This window comes from Salmo trutta, chromosome 25, assembly GCF_901001165.1.
Source record: "Salmo trutta chromosome 25, fSalTru1.1, whole genome shotgun sequence".
NCBI classification, from domain to species: domain Eukaryota; kingdom Metazoa; phylum Chordata; class Actinopteri; order Salmoniformes; family Salmonidae; genus Salmo; species Salmo trutta.
The window spans coordinates 26,311,755-26,331,643 of NC_042981.1; the positions used below are offsets into that span (position 1 = coordinate 26,311,755).

Consider the following 19,889-nt stretch of genomic DNA (forward strand, 5'->3'; position numbering starts at 1 on the left):
TTGCAGTGTTGATCCTTCTTTTTCAAGACCTCTGCAATCCGCCCTGGCATGCTGTCAATTAACTTCTGGGCCACATCCTGACTGATGGCAGCCCATTCTTGCATAATCAATGCTTGGAGTTTGTCCACCCACTTCTTGAGGATTGACCACAAGTTCGCAATGGGATTAAGGTCTGGGGAGTTTCCTGGCCATGGACCCAAAATATCGATGTTTTGTTCCCTGAGCCACTTAGTTATCACTTTTGCCTTATGGCAAGGTGCTCCATCATGCTGGAAAAGGCATTGTTCGTCACCAAACTGTTCCTGGATGGTTGGGAGAAGTTGCTCTCGGAGGATGTGTTGGTACCATTCTTTATTCATGGCTGTGTTCTTAGGCAAAATTGTGAGTGAGCCCACTCCCTTGGCGGAGAAGCAACCCCACACATGAATGGTCTCAGGATGCTTTACTGTTGGCATGACGCAGGACTGATGGTAGCGCTCACCTTGTCTTCTCCGGACAAGCTTTTTTCCGGATGCCCCAAACAATCGGAAAGGGGATTCATCAGACAAAATGACTTTACCCCAGTCCTCAGCAGTCCAATCCCTGTACCTTTTGCAGAATATCAGTCTGTCCCTGATGTTTTCCCTGGAGAGAAGTGGCTTCTTTGCTGCCGTTCTTGACACCAGACCATCCTCCAAAAGTCTTCACTTCTCTGTGCGTGCAGATGCACTCACACCTGTCTGCTGCCATTCCTGAGCAAGCTCTGTACTGGTGGTGCCCCGATCCCGCAGCTGAATCAACTTTAGGAGACGATCCTGGCGCTTGCTGGATTTTCTTGGGCGCCCTGAAGCCTTTATCACAACAATTGAACCGCTGTCCTTGAAGTTCTTGATGATCCGATAAATGGTTGATTTAGATGCAATCTTACTGGCAGCAATATCCTTGCCTGTGAAGCCCTTTTGTGCAAAGCAATGATGACGGCACGTGTTTCCTTGCAGGTAACCATGGTTGACAGAGGAAGAACAATGATTCCAAGCACCACCCTCCTTTTGAAGCTTCCAGTCTGTTATTCGAACTCAATCTGCATGACAGAGTGATCTCCAGCCTTGTCCTCGTCAATACTCACCTGTGTTAACGAGAGAATCACTGACATGTCAGCTGGTCCTTTTGTGGCAGGGCTGAAATGCAGTGGAAATGTTTTTGGGGGATTCAGTTAATTTGCATGGCAAAGATGGACTTTGCAATTACTTGCAATTCATCTGATCACTCTTTATAACATTCTGGAGTATATGCAAATTGCCATCATACAAACTGAGGCAGCAGACTTCATGAAAATTAATATTTGTGTCATTCTCAACTTTTGGCCATGACTGTATGTCCATTTCATGAAATCCAAATAAAAATCCAGTTAAATTACAGGTTGTAATGCAACAAAATAGGAAAAATGCCAAGGGGGATGAATACTTTTGCAAGGCACTGTAGTTGTTGGTTAGCTAGCGAATTTTAGCCATAGACGTGACATGAGTCAAAACACCTAAAAAAATACACTTTATCAATAACATTATACAACAAAATGAAACCAGCCACCTATTATTCGCCACATGGCAGCTCCTTGTCATTGTTGCTATCTCTCTGACTGTCCAGAATCATAACACCACACGGCCTTCTGTCTCCAGAATCATAACACCACACGGCCTTCTGTCTCCAGAATCATAACACCACACGGCCTTCTGTCTCCAGAATCATAACACCACACAGCCTCCACACCCACATAGAGGGATTTAGGTTGTGATGGTATAGCTGGAAATATTGTCTTATCGCAGGCGTTGAATCAATTGTGTAAATAAAATGCTTCTTAAAATGTGTTACCTATTAAAACATAATACAAAAAAATACATAAGCCACAGCAGCACATTGTCTCATTTATTGGCTGTTATCAGTTCACCAACAGAAATACTGATACAGAGCAGTGGAGGCTGCTGAGGGGACGACGGCTCATAATGATGGCTGGAACAGATCGAATGGAATGGCATCAAACCATGTGTTTGACGTATTTGATACATTCTACCTATTCTGCTCCAGACATTACCACGAGCCTGTACTCCCCAATTAAGGTGCCACCAACCTACTGTGATACAGAGAAAGCAATTTTCATATACAGTCATTTTAGACCATCATTCCTGTCTTTTACATCTTTTTTTCTGAAATTCACAATAAGGTTTGAGCATTGTGTGATTATGGCCTGCCAGAAGTTACCTGTTACCCCAAGGCCATCAGAGAGAAGAGAGGAATGTGGGCTTTTTAATCCATAGAGATAAGACATGTTTCTCAAACAATTTATTTGACTCTGTTGTAGAAACATGTATTTGTCCACGAGAAGAGCTTTCCTGACCTTGCCACAAAGCGTTTCAAAATAATAATGAAAAGAACATTCAGACACTTCAGAATCAATGTTATCAGCAAAGCATTCGATGAAGCAAATAACTACACATTAATCCAAACAATGCTCAGTAGTAAATCATTTTCATATTTACTAAATAACAAACATCATGCAATGATGACTTTCCTTTACAAGCTGCAATGACTCACTTTATTTTAATGTTAGTATTTGAAAAGGAGATCACATTCCAACAAACTACACAAATGTCGCAACAAGGATTTAAAATTCTACCACAGGTCAAATCTCTGTCCATAAATAACCTATATCTTAAAAAAAAAATCCCCATTAGAAGGAACCTCTTACTGATATTCCATGTGCAAACAAGTTTATACCAAAATGTTTCTACCAGAAAGTGTTTGAATTTGATGTGTAAACTGAACACGTACCTGAGGAGAAGCTTACATTTCTAATTTAAGCTACTGTATTGAAAACAGTGAACAAAAATGTATGCTACCCAAACACCAAGCATAATATTTAGTGAAGCATTATGTAATAGCCAAGTTAATTCAGATACCTACAGTGCAGAAACATTCATTTTAGACAAACGGTATGTCACTCACTACGTTTGGCAAAAACACTTCACCAAAAACACTTTACAGAAGGTTAGGAACCTGCCTATAGGAATTGCTATGCCCTCACAGAAATAGGCAACAGGCACATTGGCTGGGAAAAGACAGGTCAACAATTGTGGCTACATTGAGAAAAGTAGACTTAAGTAAGAACCATGAGTTGACAATTGCTCAGTGAAAGCAGAGTATTGCACAGTGTTTTTAGACTCTGAGAAGGGCCACTTATATAGCCCTCGCCACTGGCTATATCTTTTGTTATACAATAGCTATACACGTCAAAAGTATGTTTTGTGTGCTAAACCTGAAAATACAAACATTTATGGCGATGCCTATAAGACATGAGTAATACAAACATTTACAAAACAATTGAATGACACACTTCAATGCCAGATAATTCATAACGAGATTGTCAAGATTTCTGCTCCTTAGAGCAATTACTATTCAAATAAATTAACTAATCCCATGTAATAATCATTTTGGTAATGATCTATAACATGGTGATCGGTGAACCAAAAGAGGAAAAACTCATTGTTACGTGTCTGTTTTTTTTGTTGCCATTTCATGGTACTAGAACAGTTGTTGCACTAACTCTAAACACAGTGCATAGGGCCCATAGTCAATGACATTAGTAATCGTTATGGCCACATAGAATTGCTCATGATTTGTCAGAGTACTGATATTACTGTTTCTGTAGTACCAGACCTACTATGTTTTGTTTTTATGATTTAAGGCTTTATAAGCAAACGTAAAGAGTGAAACTTAGAACAACTTACTCATACTTTGACTCTTTTAGTTCCATTTCCAGTAGATTAATAATAATCAGCATTTTTTATTAAGTCCTACAATTGCTATTCTCTCTCATAAATAAATACCACATTTGAGGAGATATACTAACCTGACTGGACAATTAAAAATATTCTGTGTCCTGTTAAATTGTCAGTACAGATTGTATTTGCCAGCTCAAAGATCTCCCTACAAACCAATCTTTCATTACAGAGTATTTCACCCTGCTACTCTCCTGGTGACTGATTCCATCTCATACAGTGACCAAGTAGCCACAAAAAGATTTAGTGACTATACATTCTGTTTTTATGACACACCACCTGACAAATGACCAGAGACACATACATGCATTTGTCTCTAAACATAATATTAAATAAAACTAATCACACACACACACACAGTACATACATACAAAAAGTATTCAATGACCGACAAATCAATCCAAATGTCTGTACACTTTGGAATCCACTCGTGTCTGTGTGTGTGCTACCTCGATGGCACACACCCTCTGTCTCCTTTACACTACAGTATGTGCCAGAGGTCCTACAGTCGCTAGTGAAAGTCTACACACCCCTTGCACAGTAGTCACATTTTGCTGCCTTAAAATGTCATCTAAAAGGGATTAAATGTGATTGTTTTCCTATCTACACAACGTATTCCACATTTTCCAAGTGAAGGAAAAATGATAGAAACATTTCTAAATTACTCAGAAGTACAGAATGAGGATGTACTGATTGTAATGATAGAAACATTTCTAAATTACTCAGAAGTACAGAATGAGGATGTACTGATTGTAATGATAGAAACATTTCTAAATTACTCAGAAGTACAGAATGAGGATGTACTGATTGTAATGATAGAAACATTTCTAAATTACTCAGAAGTACAGAATGAGGATGTACTGATTGCGTATATCTTCACTCCCCAGAGTTAATACTTTCTGTAAGCAACTTTGGCAGCAATTACAGCTCTAAATCATTTTTTATAAGATTTGACAAACTATGCACAACTCTTAGGGCAACATATATCCATTGTTTTTGTAAAAATTGTTCAAGCTTAGTAAATTTGTTTGGGAATCATTGATGGACAGCAATATTGTCTCTGAATATTTAAGTCAGGATGGAGATTGGACTATTCATGACACTCAACACCTCTTGGAAAGCCATTCTTGTGTGTCTTTGTTATTACAATGTGTGTAATTGTCCCATGGAAAAATACAACTCCAGTCAAGGGTTAGGTATTCAGAAGACTGAGGCAGGTTTTCCTCTAACCTTTTACCTGGGCTTTGCTCCTTTCATATTTCTTTTGATCCTGACAAACTCCAGTCCCTGCCGGGGACGAGCATACCCATAACATCATGCTTCCACCACAATACCACAAATGTTTATGGCAAAGACACACCAGAATGGTGTTCCAAGAGACTGTTCCTGAGTGGTCTAGTCTCAGTCCTGAGATACATTTTCTTGAAAATCAGAGACGTTTGAATGTTTCTGTCCATCAATGATTCCTAACCAAATTTACTGAGCTTGAGCAATTCTGATAAACAATGGACATATGTTGCCCTAAGAGTTGTGCAAAGTTGGTAGAATTGTTTTCAAAATAATTCAGCTGTAATAGCTGCCTGTCGTACTTCCAAGTATTAACTCAGGTTTTTATTTTTTATTAATTAGGAAACATTTCTATATTCAAAGACCTGTTGAATTTAAAATTTCAAGCCAGCCTTGGAGAAGGCTAAGCAGGACCGCTATCGCTGGTCGACACTCCCCATATCACTCGCTGTCAGAGTCAACTCGGTCATCATGCCACGATTCCTGTAAATGTTTCAAAATATTCCTATCTTTATAGCAAAATCGTTTATTAAAGAACTGGATAGACATATCTACTTTAATTTTTGGAAAGACAGAAAGTAGAGGGGGGTCTTGCCCTACCCAATTTCCTCCATTACTACTGGGCTCCCAATATTCACAATGATGTTTGACTCATGTCAAACATCATCCCCGGTCTCCTTAGTCTGTGCCACCCTATCATTGAGCAAATAATACCACTCAAACAACACTTATGAAAAGTTACATCTGGATACGCTCTTAGCAGCTTTTTTTTCCCTATCTAGAACCTAAAAGGGTTCTTCAGTTAACCCTTTACACAGAGGGTTCTACATGGAACCCAAAATGGTTCTACCTGGAACCAAAAAGGGTTATCCTATGGGGACAGCCGAATAACCATTTTGGAACCCTTTTTTCTAAGTATATGGTCTCAGTTTAGGATCCACTTTGGATATTGACAAGCTTTCTAACACACTCTTCACAACCTACTTCATAGACACAGCCTTCCAGCTATGCTTTCAGAAAGGATTGAAGAGTGTAACAGACCTTTTCCATGACTGTGTATTTATCCCCTTTGAACATCTAGTTAGAGTGCACAGTATACCCCAGACACATTTCTTCAGGTACCTGCAGATTCGCAACTTTACAAAAAAGATTTTCCCGTCCCTCCCACCCACCAGCTGGCTTGATTATGTTTGAACCTGGATCCCTAAGTAAAGGGACACATTTCTATGCTGTATGACATTATTCAGAATATTGCATGTCCCACTCTTGACCATGTAAAGCATTCATGGGAGGAAGAGTTTGGAAGCGAGATCTCCGATATCACCTGCATTCTGCAATCCTGGGTTACTACAGTTTCAAGTATTTAATTGCCTACACTTTTGCAGGATTAGACTTTCCAGATTGTATCCAGATATAGACCCAACCTGCTCTAGATGTCATCAGCCACCCGCCACTCTGTATCACATGTATTGGTCATGCCCGACACTAGTTCCATTTTGGTCCTCCATCTTTGAGACTCTCATATATATGCAATAAGGAAATTGCCCCAGATCCCTCTGTTGCTATTTTCGGGGTAGCCCCCAAAGGGCTTATTTTCTGTAACACCCAAGCAGAGGCCATGGCCTTCTCGTTCCTTCTGGCCCGCCCACTTATTATTTTTAAGTGGAAGTCAGATACCCCGCCATCGCATGCTCACTGGATTAGGGATGTTATGGCCCATCCTAAACTGGGTAGGAATGTTATGGCCCATCCTAAACTGGGTAGGGGTGTTATGGCCCTTCCTAAACTGGGTAGGAATGTTATGGCCCTTCCTAAACTGGGTAGGAATGTTATGGCCCATCCTAAACTGGGTAGGGGTGTTATGGCCCTTCCTAAACTGGGTAGGAATGTTATGGCCCATCCTAAACTGGGTAGGGATGTTATGTAGTTATATAGTATTTTTTCTTCTTTTATTATTATTTTTTATTATCCAACAGCTGTTGCATAGGATAGTACTAATGTAACTTGTTGCTGTATTTATGTTTTGTTACTGTAGATTATCTACTTTTAAAAACAATTGCAATAATAACTTTCTTTCACTTTGAAAATGTTAAGTAAGTTTTGTAGAGCCCCAGAATTTTTAGATAAAATGTTAAGGCAGCAAAATGTGAATACTGTGCAAGGGGTGTGTAGACTTTCACAAGTCACTTTGGTTTCCTTATTCTAAAACAAGGCTGCTTTATACATTTAGCTTTAGGCCACATTTCCTTATTTACCCTCTTCCCCTCACAGCTAAAGCAGTCTTGGGAGCAGTCACAGAATATCACATGGCTTCTCTGTTTGAAGACAGCTGGGCACTCCTGAATCTTGTGAGAGGCCTTAAGACTCTAGGAGGAGGCTAGAAAGAGAGAGAGAGAGAGAGAGAGAGAGAGAGAAGTAAGAGAAATGGGGCACTGATTGACCATAACTGTTCTGAAAGCAGTAAATGCCACATTATTCCTGGTTTGTGGTCTGACAATGTTTGTCTAGCCTGTCCAATGTGGGCACAAAAATACACTAAGTATATCTCTACATTCAGTTCCTCGGACAAGATAAACACTCATTACATTATGAAAATATGATTTGACATTAAAAGAAAGCAATCCTGGAATGTTGTTTTCAGATGCCTGTTCCAGCTTGTTTTCTAGTTTGGGAAATCAATAAATGCAATCAAATCAATACTTCCATAACCATTGCAATTCACAGCAAAGTCATATCAGCAGTGAAACATTACTGCAAAAGAACACCAATTTACACACATTTGTCAATCCACTAAAACTAAAAATACATATTAGAAACAAATTTGTATCATAACAGTACAACAAATGACAGCAAAAAAAATAAAAATCTGCCGTCCTAATTTTTGCAATGATAACGTTCCACGCAACAAGGACCCAGTTAGAAGTAGCCAAGTAAGAATTAGTGACCCAGTGTGTTAGTCACCACAGACCAGCAGCAGTTAGAACCACACACCTGTAGACCAGTCAGTTTAAAAGAGTACCTCAGGCACCTTCCTCTTAATCAACCTGAGCTGTGGGGAGCTTGTGGATGTTTCTCCCCCTATCCTCTTGTCCTCAGTCTGCTCTGTTGCTGGGGGTGCAGGGGATGGAGGTGGAGAGGGTAGAGAGGGCTGGAGGGTCAGAGGGGGTGTGGGTTCAGTCATGGGTTCGGGGGGCGTAATAGGATGGGACAGTGGCTCCTTGGTGTCACACTGATCGAAGCTCAACACCTCATATTCAGTCATGTCAAAATCTTGCCCTGCACCATGAGAAGGGACCGTGGTAAAACAAATTACAGACACACATCAGAATGTATGCTGAAGGCAGCAGTGAAATGTACTATAATTAGTGAAGTGATGTAGCTCATTTCATTACAGTAAGGTTGTTATGAGTTCAGTTTACTAAGGGGCAGAGTAGGGTTGTTTTTCTCTACACAGACGACAGGAGCAGACATCTGACCATGTGTGCAGGCAGGGGCAGGGGGATACCCTCTCTCACAGGACAAACAAGCATACCTACGCCATTAGGACGAGGACTCCTCTTCAGGGCCCTTAATTTAGTCTCTTCAGAATTATGTTCAGTACACTGGATTTCTATCCTATCATTCAATTTGCCATGCAAGCAGAAAGCAAAAGGCAAACATAGCCTTTCATTATCCTGCTCTTTCAGCATAAAGGATGCTTGAGGACTTATCAGGTAATATCATGTTGTTCTGAAATCAAATAATCACATTGTAATTATTGTAAAATAAGTGTGATAAGTTGACAAAATAAATATAAATGTGTTAATTGTCCACACAGTACAGCCACTTAGTTATCCACAATATTATTGTTTCAAAAAAATGTATGTTAACAGAGCCATGGTGAAAAAGCACTCCTTTTCACCTTTGTGACACTCAATAACCTCTAGGAAAATAGACTAATCAATCCAAAGAAAGTGAATCTCAAAGAAACTTTGGACCGTACAACACATACTGTATAATGAGACATGAAACACTGAATGAGTCTGGCCACCAGAGAGCAGGCTGTGGTCATTCAAGGATAAAAGCTCAAAAAAAGCTCTAAACCCCAACAAGCTCTAAACCCCAATAAAAGCTCTAACCCCAACAATGCAGTAAGCAATAACAATGTAATACTAAAAATAACATAAGGTAGAACAAAAAGACAAATAAAAATAAGAACATGAGAAAGTAAGCATATTATATACAGGGTTAGTCAGTTCCATATTTACAATATGCAGGAATACTGGAGTGATAGAGGTAGATGTGTATAGGGTTAAGGTGACTAGGCATCAGGATATATGATAAATAGAGCAGAAGCAGCGTATATGACAATTGTATGTGAGTGGGTGTGTGTATAGAGTCAGTATAAATGTGCATATTATGTGTGTGTGAACAAATTATGAAGTGAATGTATGTGTTGGAGTGTCAGAGTGTGTGAGTGTGTAGGGCCCTGTGAGTGTGCATAGAGATATTTTGAAATAAAATAGGGTCAACTCAGCTGTTCAGGAGCCTGTTGGTGTCAGACTTAATGCACCGGTACCGGCTTGCTGTGCGGAAGCAGAGAGAACAGTCTATGGCTTGGGTGGTTGGAGTCTAACAATTTTCCGGGTCTTCCTTTCACACCGCCTGATATAGAGGGCCTGGATGCCAGGGAGCTCGGTCCCAGTGATATACTAGGCTGTCCACACCACCCTCTGTAGAGCCATGCGATCGAGGGCGGTGCTATTGCCATACCAAGCAGTGATCTAGCCATTCAAAATGCTCTCTTTTTTAAGATTAGAGGGCGCCCATGCCAAACCTTTTCAACCTCCTGAGGGGGAAGAGGTGCTGTGTGTATGTGGACCATTTTACAGTGCCTTCGGAAAGTATTCAGACCCCTTGACTTTTTCCACATTTTGTTACGTTACAGCCTTATTCTAAAATTGATTAAATTGTTTTTTCCCCTCATAAATCTACACACAATACCACATAATGACAAAGCAAAAATAGGTTTTTAGAAATGTTTGCGAATTTATTAAAAATAAAAAAAACTGATGTCACATTTACATAAGTATTCAGGCCCTTTACTCAGTACTTTGTTGAAGCACCTTTGGCGATTACAGGATCAAGTCTTCTTGGGTATGACGCTACAAGCTTGGCACACCTGTATTTGGGGAGTTTCTCCCATTCTTCTCTGCAGATCCTCTCAAGCTCTGTCAGGTTAGATGATGAGTGTTGCTGCACAACTATTTACAGGTCTCTCCAGAGATGTTTAATCAGGTTCAAGTCCAGGCTCTGGCTGGACCGCTCAAGGACATTTAGAGACTTGTCCTGAAGCCACTCCTGCGTTATCTTTGCTGTGTGCTTAAGGCTGTTGTCCTGTTGAGAGGTGAACCTTCGCCCCAGTCTGAGGTCCTGAGCAGGTTTGCATCAAGGATCTCTCTGTACTTTGCTCTGTTCATCATTCCCTCGATCCTGACTAGTCTCCCAGTCCCTACCACTGAAAAACATCTCCACAGCATAATGCTGCACCACCATGCCTCCCCGTAGGGATGGTGCCAGGTTTCCTCCAGATGTGAGGCGTGGCATTCAGGCCAAAGAGTTCAATCTTGATTTCATCAGACCAGAGAATCTTGTTTCTCAAGGTCTGAGAGTCTTTAGGTTCCTTTTGGCAAACTCCAAGCAGGCGGTCATGTGCTTTATACTGAGGAGTGGCTTCCATCTGGCCACTGTACCATAAAGGCCTGATTGGTGGAGTGCTGCAGAGATGGTTGCCCTTCTGGAAGGTTCTCCCATCTCCACAGAGGAACTCTAGAGCTCTGTCGCCACCAGTGATCAGGTCTACCACTGTTGTGTTTGCATCATCTATGGATTTGTTTGGGCGGTATGCAAATTGCAGTGTGTCTAGGGTGTCATAACCAGCCTCTCAAAGTACTTCATGATTACAGATGTGTGTTACAGGGTGATAGTCATTGTTGCATTAAGCGTTAGAGTTTTTGGGAACAGGAAGGATGGTGGTCATCATGGACTGTAGCCCCTGCCACATGTGGCAGGCAGCCTATGTAATATGATTCCACCTTATTCCTATATTGACCTTTTGCTAATTTGATGACTCTGCGGAGGTCATAGCGGGACTGCTTGTACTTGTTCCGGTCCTCAGCCATAGTCTCCGGGTTGTCTGCAATAGCCCTGTGTGTGGTAGCCCTGTCATTTAGTTTAGCACAAACTTCAGTGTTAATCCAGGCCTTTTGGTATGGGAAGCAGCGAACCTTAACTGTGGGGACAACATCGCAGATGCATTATTAATGAAGCCGGTGATGAAGGTGGTTAGCTTGTCAATGTTATTGGCGGAGTCGCAAAACATATTCCAATCAGTGCTAGCAAAGCAGTCCTGTAGCATAATCTCTGATTTTGGTGACCATTTCTCAATGGAGCATGTCACGGGTACTTCCAGTTTGAGCTTCTGCTTGTAAACAGGAAGCAGGAGTACGGAGTCATGATCTGATTTGCCGAATAGCAGACGAGGGAGGGCTTTGCATGCTTGCTTGTGGGTAGAATAACTGGTCTAGGACTTTATCGCCCCTAGTGGCAAAGGAGACATGTTGATGGAAGTTGGGCATCTTGGGTCTTAATGACGCAGAGTTAAAATCACCGGCAACCAGAAAAGCAGCCTCCGGATGTACGTTTTCCTGCTTGTTTATAGCCTTGTACAGTTCATTAAGTGCCAGCTTGTTATTAGTCTTGTCCTGAGGTGGAAAGTATACAACTGTCACGATAACAGCTGAAAAGTCCCTCAGAAGGTAAAAAGGTCGGAATTTAACCATCAGGTATTCCAAAACGCGTGAACAATTGGTCGACACTTCCACCGCGCTCGAGTCAGCACACCAGTTGTTGATGAAGAGGCAAACCCCTCCCCTTCTCAATTTCCCTGACTTCACTGTCCTGTCCGCACGTGAATGGAGAATCAATTGAGTTGGATAGCCTTGGGGGGTATCTTGTCCGAGAGCCATGTTTCAGAAAAGCAGAGAATATTGCAGTTTCGAGACTACAGTTGGTTGAAGCTGGTAGACCAAAACCGATAGTAAAAGGCTCAAGTTCGAGTCATTCAAAAAATATCTCTGCATTCCATTTCTACGTAACATGGCGGAGACTCGCACATGAGCCTTACTTTCGGTTTTGGTCCACTAGCTTCAAACAGCTGTAAAAATATATTCCACAGTGATTTAGATGGTACAATGAATCCCTACAATATTCAGTGCTTGTTCTCTCTCAAACTGAAATTAAGCGAACAGTGTAGAATTTTTGCAACCAGGAAATGGCAGAGTGATTTCCACTTGATAACACAGCCAAAGTCAGAACAGCTTTCCCATTTTGACAACAGATGCCGCTCCGGTGGGAGAAATCAATAGGTGAATATCACAGCCAATCACAACCCTGATGAGTAAGTAATACTAAGAAACACTATCTTGTCACTATTACTGCAGATATATTATGGGCAATTTCTGAAATTACAATGCAAAAATTCTACAAAAATCACGTGTAACACCTTTAAACTGTGCTCACTGTTTTCACCGGTGCTGTGGTCAACCATTATTTGCCAAATATACCATATTTGCTCTATTAGCCATTCTAGTGCACATGCTAGTGTACAAAAATTGCCAATCCAATGTGCCGTTTTCAGTGTTAACATATTGCTACTTAGCTATTACTTGGTAGTTATCTAAGAGGTCATACAAATGTCTTATAGAAAAAGTTATGACACTCCCTTCCCTGCCCTTGTTGTGGCCAATCGATCTGTCTGTATCTTGGTTAGTTATGTAAGTGTATGTGGCAGTATAATCTCACCCTTGGTGTAGCCAATCTCTGACTTGCTGCGCATCATCGTCCTGGCCCTTTGTTGTCCAGCTGCAGACTGGGTGTGGACAGATCCAGGGTCCATCTCAGTTGGGTCGGACTGGTAGGCGGACAAGTCCTGCATGCTGAAACTTCGCAGTCTATCTGACAGTACTCCTTGGCTCTGGTGTGGGAGACAAAATACATGAACACTAGGAATAATCTATATGAAAAGAGAAAAACATCACTTCACCGCACCCAGGACAAATCAGAAATTCAAAGAGTCAGCATTACCTTTGTCGCAGCCAGTACTGCAGCTGTGGCTGCCACATTCAAACCTCTCCTCCCAAAAGTCACCAGAGTATCATAGCTTTTGTCCTTTGCTTGGCAGAGATAGTCATCAATGTCCTGGACAGACAGAAATACACACACATATTACAGTAACTGTCTTTTTCTTGGCAGGTCATGTGAAAAACACATTCATTAGGTTTGATGTACTGCATGTACAGTACCAGTCAACGTTTGGACACACCTACTCATTCAAGGGTTTATCTTTATTTTTTACTATTTTCTACTGTTGGAATGTGCTAAACTTTGAACATTGAGATATGAAATGAATGATAGGAAATTAAAGAGACTGGGTTATGTTAGAAGTTAATGGTTCTCAGAGGAAAGAAGAAGGATTTGGAATGTGTTTGATGGAGGAGAGGAGAGCAATGTGTCGATACAGGGGAGACAGATGGACATCTGTGTATTAGATGAAAGAGGGGTTGAGGTCAGGAGGTGAGGACAGATTCTCTTAAGAGAGTAATACATGTTTGGAATCCTGTTACCCTCTTTATTAGCTTCCTGTAGAGCCATAAAATGTAAGGATTGGAGAGAAAGGGGAGTGTCTTAAGTAGGATGCATATAAACTGTGATGTCTGAAATGTTTAGCTGTCTGATTTTCAGCTGTACAGAATCTTTGGGAATAATTAAACTTGGTTAAAGCTTCTCTAGTGTCCGTGAGTTATTTACTCTGAAAAATAAGAACCTAACACTACATTGTAGAATAATAGCGAAGACATCAAAACTATGAAATAACACACATGGAATGATGTGGTAACCAAAAATATGAAACAAATCAAAATATATTTTATATTTGAGATTCTTCAAAGTAGCCACCCTTTGCCTTGAGGACAGCTTGCACACTCTTGGCATTATCTCAACCAGCTTCATGAGGTAGTCACCTAGAATTAATTTCAATTAACAGGTGTGCCTTGTTAAAAGTTCATTTGTGGAATTTCTTTCCTTCTTAATGCGTTTGAGCCAATCACTTGTGTTGTGACAAGGTAGGGGTGGTATACAGAAGAGAGCCCTATTTGGTAAAAGACCAAGTCCATATTATGGCAAGAACAGCTCAAATAAGCAAAGAGAAACGACAGTCCATCATTACTTTAAGACATGAAGGTCAGTCAATGCGGAAAATGTCAAGAACTTTTAAAGTTTCTTCAAGTGCAGTCACAAAAACCATCAAGCCCTATGATGAAACTGGCCGCCATAGGAAAGGAAGAACCAGAGTTACCTCTGCTGCAGAGGATAAGTTCATTAGAGTTAACTGCACCTCAGATTGCATCCCAAATAAATGCTTCACAGAGTTCAAGTAACAGACGCATCTCAACATCAACTGTTCAGAGACTGCGTGAATCAGGCCTTCATGGTCGAATAGCTGCAAAGAAACCACTACTAAAGGACACCAATAAGAAGAGACTTTCTTGGGCCAAGAAACATGAGAAATGGACATTAGACCAGTGGAAATCTATCCTTTGGTCTGATGAGTCCAAATTTGAGATTTTTGGTTCCAACCGCCGTGTCTTTGTGAGACGCAAAGTAGGTGAACGGTTGATCTCTGCATGTGTGGTTCCCACCGGGAAGCATGGAGGAGGAGGTGTGATGGTGCTTTGCTGGTGACACTGTCAGTGATTTATTTAGAATTCAAGGCACACTTAACCAGCATGGCTACCACAGCATTCTGCAGCGATACGAAATCCCATCTGGTTTGGGCTTAGTGGGACTATCATTTGTTTTTCACAGGACAATGGCCAAACACCTCCAGGCTGTGTAAGGGCTATTTGACCAAGAAGGAGAGTGATGGAGTTTAACACTTTTTTGGTTACTAAATGATTCCATGTGTGTTATTTCATTGATTTTATGTCTTCACTATTATTCTACAATGTCGAAAATAAAGAAAAACCCTGGAATGAGTAGGTGTGTCCAAACTTTTGACTGGTACTTTAATAAAATGTTTAGCCGAGCATATAAACCATTTTTAACATTGAAGACAGCTTATAGTACATTTCAAGAGGACAATGAAAACTGGACTAATGCACAGGCCTCACCTTTTCTTTTGAAGAAAGTGTTGGATGAACAAACTTCCTGTATAGAACGCTGGACCCCTTTGTGTAGGGAGACAGTAACCATACCACAAAGGCAATCTTCAGCTCATAATAGAAAGGAACCCTACAGTGAAGGGAAGAATAATACAGCGATCATTTAGAGCATTCATAAAATCTACACTTTCAATTACAATAGCATCATCAGTCTTATGACTATCTGTCACACCCTGATGTGTTTCAACTCTTTGTCCTTGTCTCCAACCCCCCACCAGGGTTCTCCCATCTTCCCTATTATCCCCTGTGTATTTATACCTGTGTTTTCTGTTTGTCTGTTGCCAGTTCGTCAAGTTCTACCAGCATGTTCCCGTGTTTTCTGTGCTCTAGTTTTTGTTTTTCCTAGTCTTCCCAGTTCTGACCTTTCTGCCTGCCCTGATCCTGTCTGCTGTCCTGTACCTGCCTGACTCTGATTTGGATTATGGCTCTTTGCCTGCCTTGACTTACCTTTTGCCTGCCACTTGTACTATAATAAACTCTGAGACTCGTACTATCCACCTCCTGTGTTTGTATCTGGGTCTTAGCCTGAGCCATGATACTATCCTGCTGTAGGCCGATGCTATGTGAATGTGTACTATTTCAGAACAATATTTAGGACTTCATAACTATATATTAAAACAAGTGATATAATACTATACATAAACAAAACATCTATTTTATAATACACCATTTACTTACCAACAGATAAATATATCTGTGATGGTTTCCATGGTGGTGAATAGGGCAAATATTATCCAGTACATCATCCATTTTACCTTTAAAAGTAGAATAACTCTCAGTCTCGCACATAATAGTTCAGAAATATTCATCTAAATTCTAATAAATCCTGTTTTAAAACTGAAATATGTCATTTTTGGGGGTACAGAAATGTGAGTTGTAGATCTGTCACTATCATTGAAAGCAAGTTTTTATCCTGTATTTAAATTTTGTTTTTTAATCTTTTACTTTCGGGTTTTGCAACACCTGCTTCAAACACCTGAAAATACAATATTTTCTGTTATGGAAAATATATTTCACTGCGATTTAGAAAATACAATGATTCTCTACACTATACTTGCTTGTTTTGTCACAAACTATTAGAATTTTATCAACCAGGAAATGGTGGAGCGATTTCTGCATAGTGCATCTTTAAGTAATTTAGTCCAATAGTTGTCTGGGTCTGTGAAACTGGCCCATAATGTGTAATCTATACAGACTGACTCAATATGGCACGTTACTGTTTGGTTTAATTTTCACTTTTTTCAGACTGCTGCTCATACTCACATATTCCTTCACATCCTTTGACTTGACAGCTTTGTATGAGTAGTATGCAGGATATAATGTGCCAAATATAAGCCTGGAAAACATCAAACATGTCACAAGTCTATGCAATAAATGTTAGTCCAGCACAGCCACACACATTATGGGGATAAAAGCAAATAAAGCGCAGTAAAGTGGAAACAGTGCAAAGTACAGCAGCTGACAGCAGTTCACAACTGAATAGTCACCTCATCAAAAAAAAAAACATCTCTGTTTTTTAACTGACACCCCAGTTCTGGGTATATTATTCATTTACTTTGTTAAAACTGTTTTAGATTTGATGTAGTGTAATTCATGCTTATATAAAAAACTCTAATAAACCAACTGGGAGTAACTATTTGCGCATTTCCTTTGCGCCATGACCCATTGACATCAATGAGGCCTCCGCGAAACTCCAATTCTGCCCATATTGTTGAATGTAACTGATATGAAAATACTCATATTTTCAACAACAATCAAAAACAAATAACTAAACTGACATCAGAGCTCATCTAAAATCTGACAGATTAAACAGGGACACGAGGACTCTTGGCCTACCCATGTGCGTCTGTATAACTCTCAAACAGGACCCCTTGAAGCAACAATTCAGCAACAGCTGGGGGTGTGACCTGCTAAAATTACTGACCTGTGACCTACATATGCATACACCGGGTTATCCTGTGGAAAACAATTCCAAATACATAAGGTCAATCAAAACTAAAATATATTCAGCGTTTCTCCTCAAGACCTCAGAACAACAAATCGAATGTGGTTGGATAGGCTATAGAGCTTTGAATGCCAAGACATCCAGAAGAAACTTGCGGACCCTCACGTCTTTAAACTGCAATGTAATATGATATTATAATCTAAATTTAATTGACGTGCTATTTTGATAATTGTTTTAGGCCTACTCCAAGCCCATATGTTGTGAAGACGTTTAATAATTTCTCCATATTACAACAATAGGAATGGGCAGTGGAGCCTAGAATTTTGCTTCCATAGTCGAATATGCTTAAATATTCGGATGACTATAATTACCAGAACATGTTGCAATAAAGTCTATAATTATATGCAACACTTGCATTGTAACCTGAAAAGGTTGACCCATTCCTTTGTTTTCCAAATAAAGAATATCAAGGATCCTAAAATAGCTCTGCTCACCCCACCGCACTGTGTTTTGGGCATTTTATTCAGTCAACTTTGCATTTAAGCCTACTGTGTGACATATCAATGGCAAAATAATTTTGGTTTTATTATTTACATACCTCTGAATGAGCAGACATATATCAATAAAAATATACATATTTCATTTGGCCAATCGTCATTCTTTGTCTGGACTGGAAATAAAACGCATGTGAATACATAATAGAGCACATATCGTCGACCCATTGAATGTGATATATGACAACGAACCCATTCTTTCAGTAAGGAATAACATTTCAGTCATAAACAGAGCACAATATTCTGTCTGTCTCGTCTCAAACCCCCGAGACACCGTCTCTGCATAGAAATAAGAGGTGTCCTAAATAGGCTATAAAGCGGCCACTGCTGACATGCACCTTGTCACTGAAAAAAAAAAAAGATTTATCGTAAACGGCATTATCTCGAGGTGGGCTATTTTAGAAATTAGAGAGAATGTGATAAAAAAAAATAACTTACACCACAAGTCTAGAGATTATCCAAGAGACCATTGTGCTGAGGCGGCGACAGAACCTGCTGTCAACAGGGAGGAGTTTCCTTCTTGAGCGTTGGCAGTTGCCATTTCACAGCAACGTCAGCGAGCGCCAACCAAGGCGTCAAACGATGTGCCGCACCCAGACGAACGTTATTCAGAGTGAACAGCTGTGACTACTGAAATGATCATGTCATTGGCCTACCTAATATTATTTATATGTATACTGAACAAAAATATAAACGCAACATGTAAAGTGTTGGTTTCATGAGCTGAAATAAAATATCCCAGAATTGTTCCATATGCACACAAAAAGCTTATTTCTCTAAAATGTTGTGCCACCAATTAGTTTACATCCCTGTTAGTGAGCATTTCTCCTTTGCCAATATAATCCATCCACCTGACAGGTGTGGCATATCAAGAAGCTGATTAAACGGCATGATCATTACACAGGTGCACCTTGTGCTGGGAAAATAAAAGGCCACTAAAATGCAACACCATGCCACAGATGTCTCAAGTTTTGAAGGAGCCTGCAATTGTCATGCTCACTACAGGAATGTCCACCAGAGCTGTTGCCAGAGAATTTAATGTTAATTTCTTGAACATAAGCCGCCTCCAACATCGTTTTAGAGAATTTGGCAGTATGTCCAGACAGCCTCACAACCGCAGACCATGTGTAACCACGCCAGCCCAGGACCTCCACATCAGTCTTTTTCACCTGCGGGATCATTTTAGACCAGCCACCTGGACAGCTGCTTAAACTGTGGGTTTGCACAACCGAAAAATGTCTGCACAAACTGTCAAAAACCGACACAGGGAAGCTCATCTGCGTGCTCATTGTCCTCACCAGGGTCTCGACCTGACTGCAGTTTGGCGTCATAACCGACTTCAGTGGGAAAATACTCACCTTCGATGGCCACTAATACGCTGGAGAAGTGTGCTCTTCATGGGTGAATCCCAGTTTCAACTGTACCGGAGAGATGGCAGACAGCGTGTATGGCGTGGTGTGGGCGAGCGGTTTGCTGATGTCAATGTTGTGAACAGAGTGCCCCGTGGTGGCCATGGGGTTATGGTATGGGCAGGCATAAGTTACGGACAACGAACACAACCGAATTGTCGATGGCAATTTAAATGCAGAGATACCGTGACGAGATCCTGAGGCCCATTGTCGTGCCATTCATCCGCTGCCATCACCTGTTTCAGCATAATGCAAGGATCTGTACACAATTCCTGGAAGCTGAAAATGTCCCAGTTCTTCAATGGCCTGCATACTCACCAGACATGCCACCCAATGAGCATGTTTGGGATGCTCTGGATCATTGTGTACGACAGCGTGTTCCAGTTCCCGCCAATATACAGCAACTTCGCACAGCCATTGAAGAGGAGTGGGACAACATTCCACAGCTTGATCAACTCTATGCGAAGGAGATGTCGTGCTGCATGAGGCAAATGGTGGTACCTTTTTTTTAAGGTATCTGTGACCAACAGATGCATCTGTATTCCTAGTCATGTGAAATCCATAGATTAGGGCCTAATGAATTTTTCAATTTACTTATTTCCTTATATGAACTGTAACTCAGT

General features: G+C 40.7%; 2 protein-coding genes across 2 annotated transcripts in view; one reads left to right on the forward strand and one right to left on the reverse strand.

The window, feature by feature from the left end:
* The window catches only part of LOC115162263 (heat shock 70 kDa protein 4L), a 44,816-nt gene that overhangs the window by 7,448 nt on the left and 17,479 nt on the right, over positions 1-19,889 (forward strand). The gene's annotated exons all lie outside the window — the stretch shown is intronic.
* Positions 1,882-18,562, reverse strand: LOC115162265 (receptor expression-enhancing protein 1). Its single transcript, XM_029713415.1, has 8 exons — positions 18,296-18,562; positions 16,622-16,694; positions 16,037-16,113; positions 15,308-15,428; positions 13,224-13,337; positions 12,942-13,113; positions 8,119-8,375; positions 1,882-7,476 (listed from the first exon to the last, which is right to left on the reverse strand). The coding sequence occupies exons 1-8, from the start codon at positions 18,325-18,327 to the stop codon at positions 7,402-7,404; spliced, it is 921 nt and encodes a 306-aa protein (XP_029569275.1). The 5' UTR covers positions 18,328-18,562; the 3' UTR covers positions 1,882-7,401.

What these genes read in the sequence shown, in the direction of transcription:
- LOC115162265 (XM_029713415.1), bottom strand. Translation starts at nt 18,327, where the DNA reads ATGGTCTCTTGGATAATCTCTAGACTTGTGGT. An exon ending in CACTTTCTTCAAAAGAAAAG is followed by an intron (nt 13,338 to 15,307) that starts GTGAGGCCTGTG and finishes CTGTCTGTCCAG; the next exon opens with GACATTGATGACTATCTCTG. An exon ending in TTAAGAGGAAGGTGCCTGAG is followed by an intron (nt 7,477 to 8,118) that starts GTACTCTTTTAA and finishes CTCTCTTTCTAG; the next exon opens with CCTCCTCCTAGAGTCTTAAG.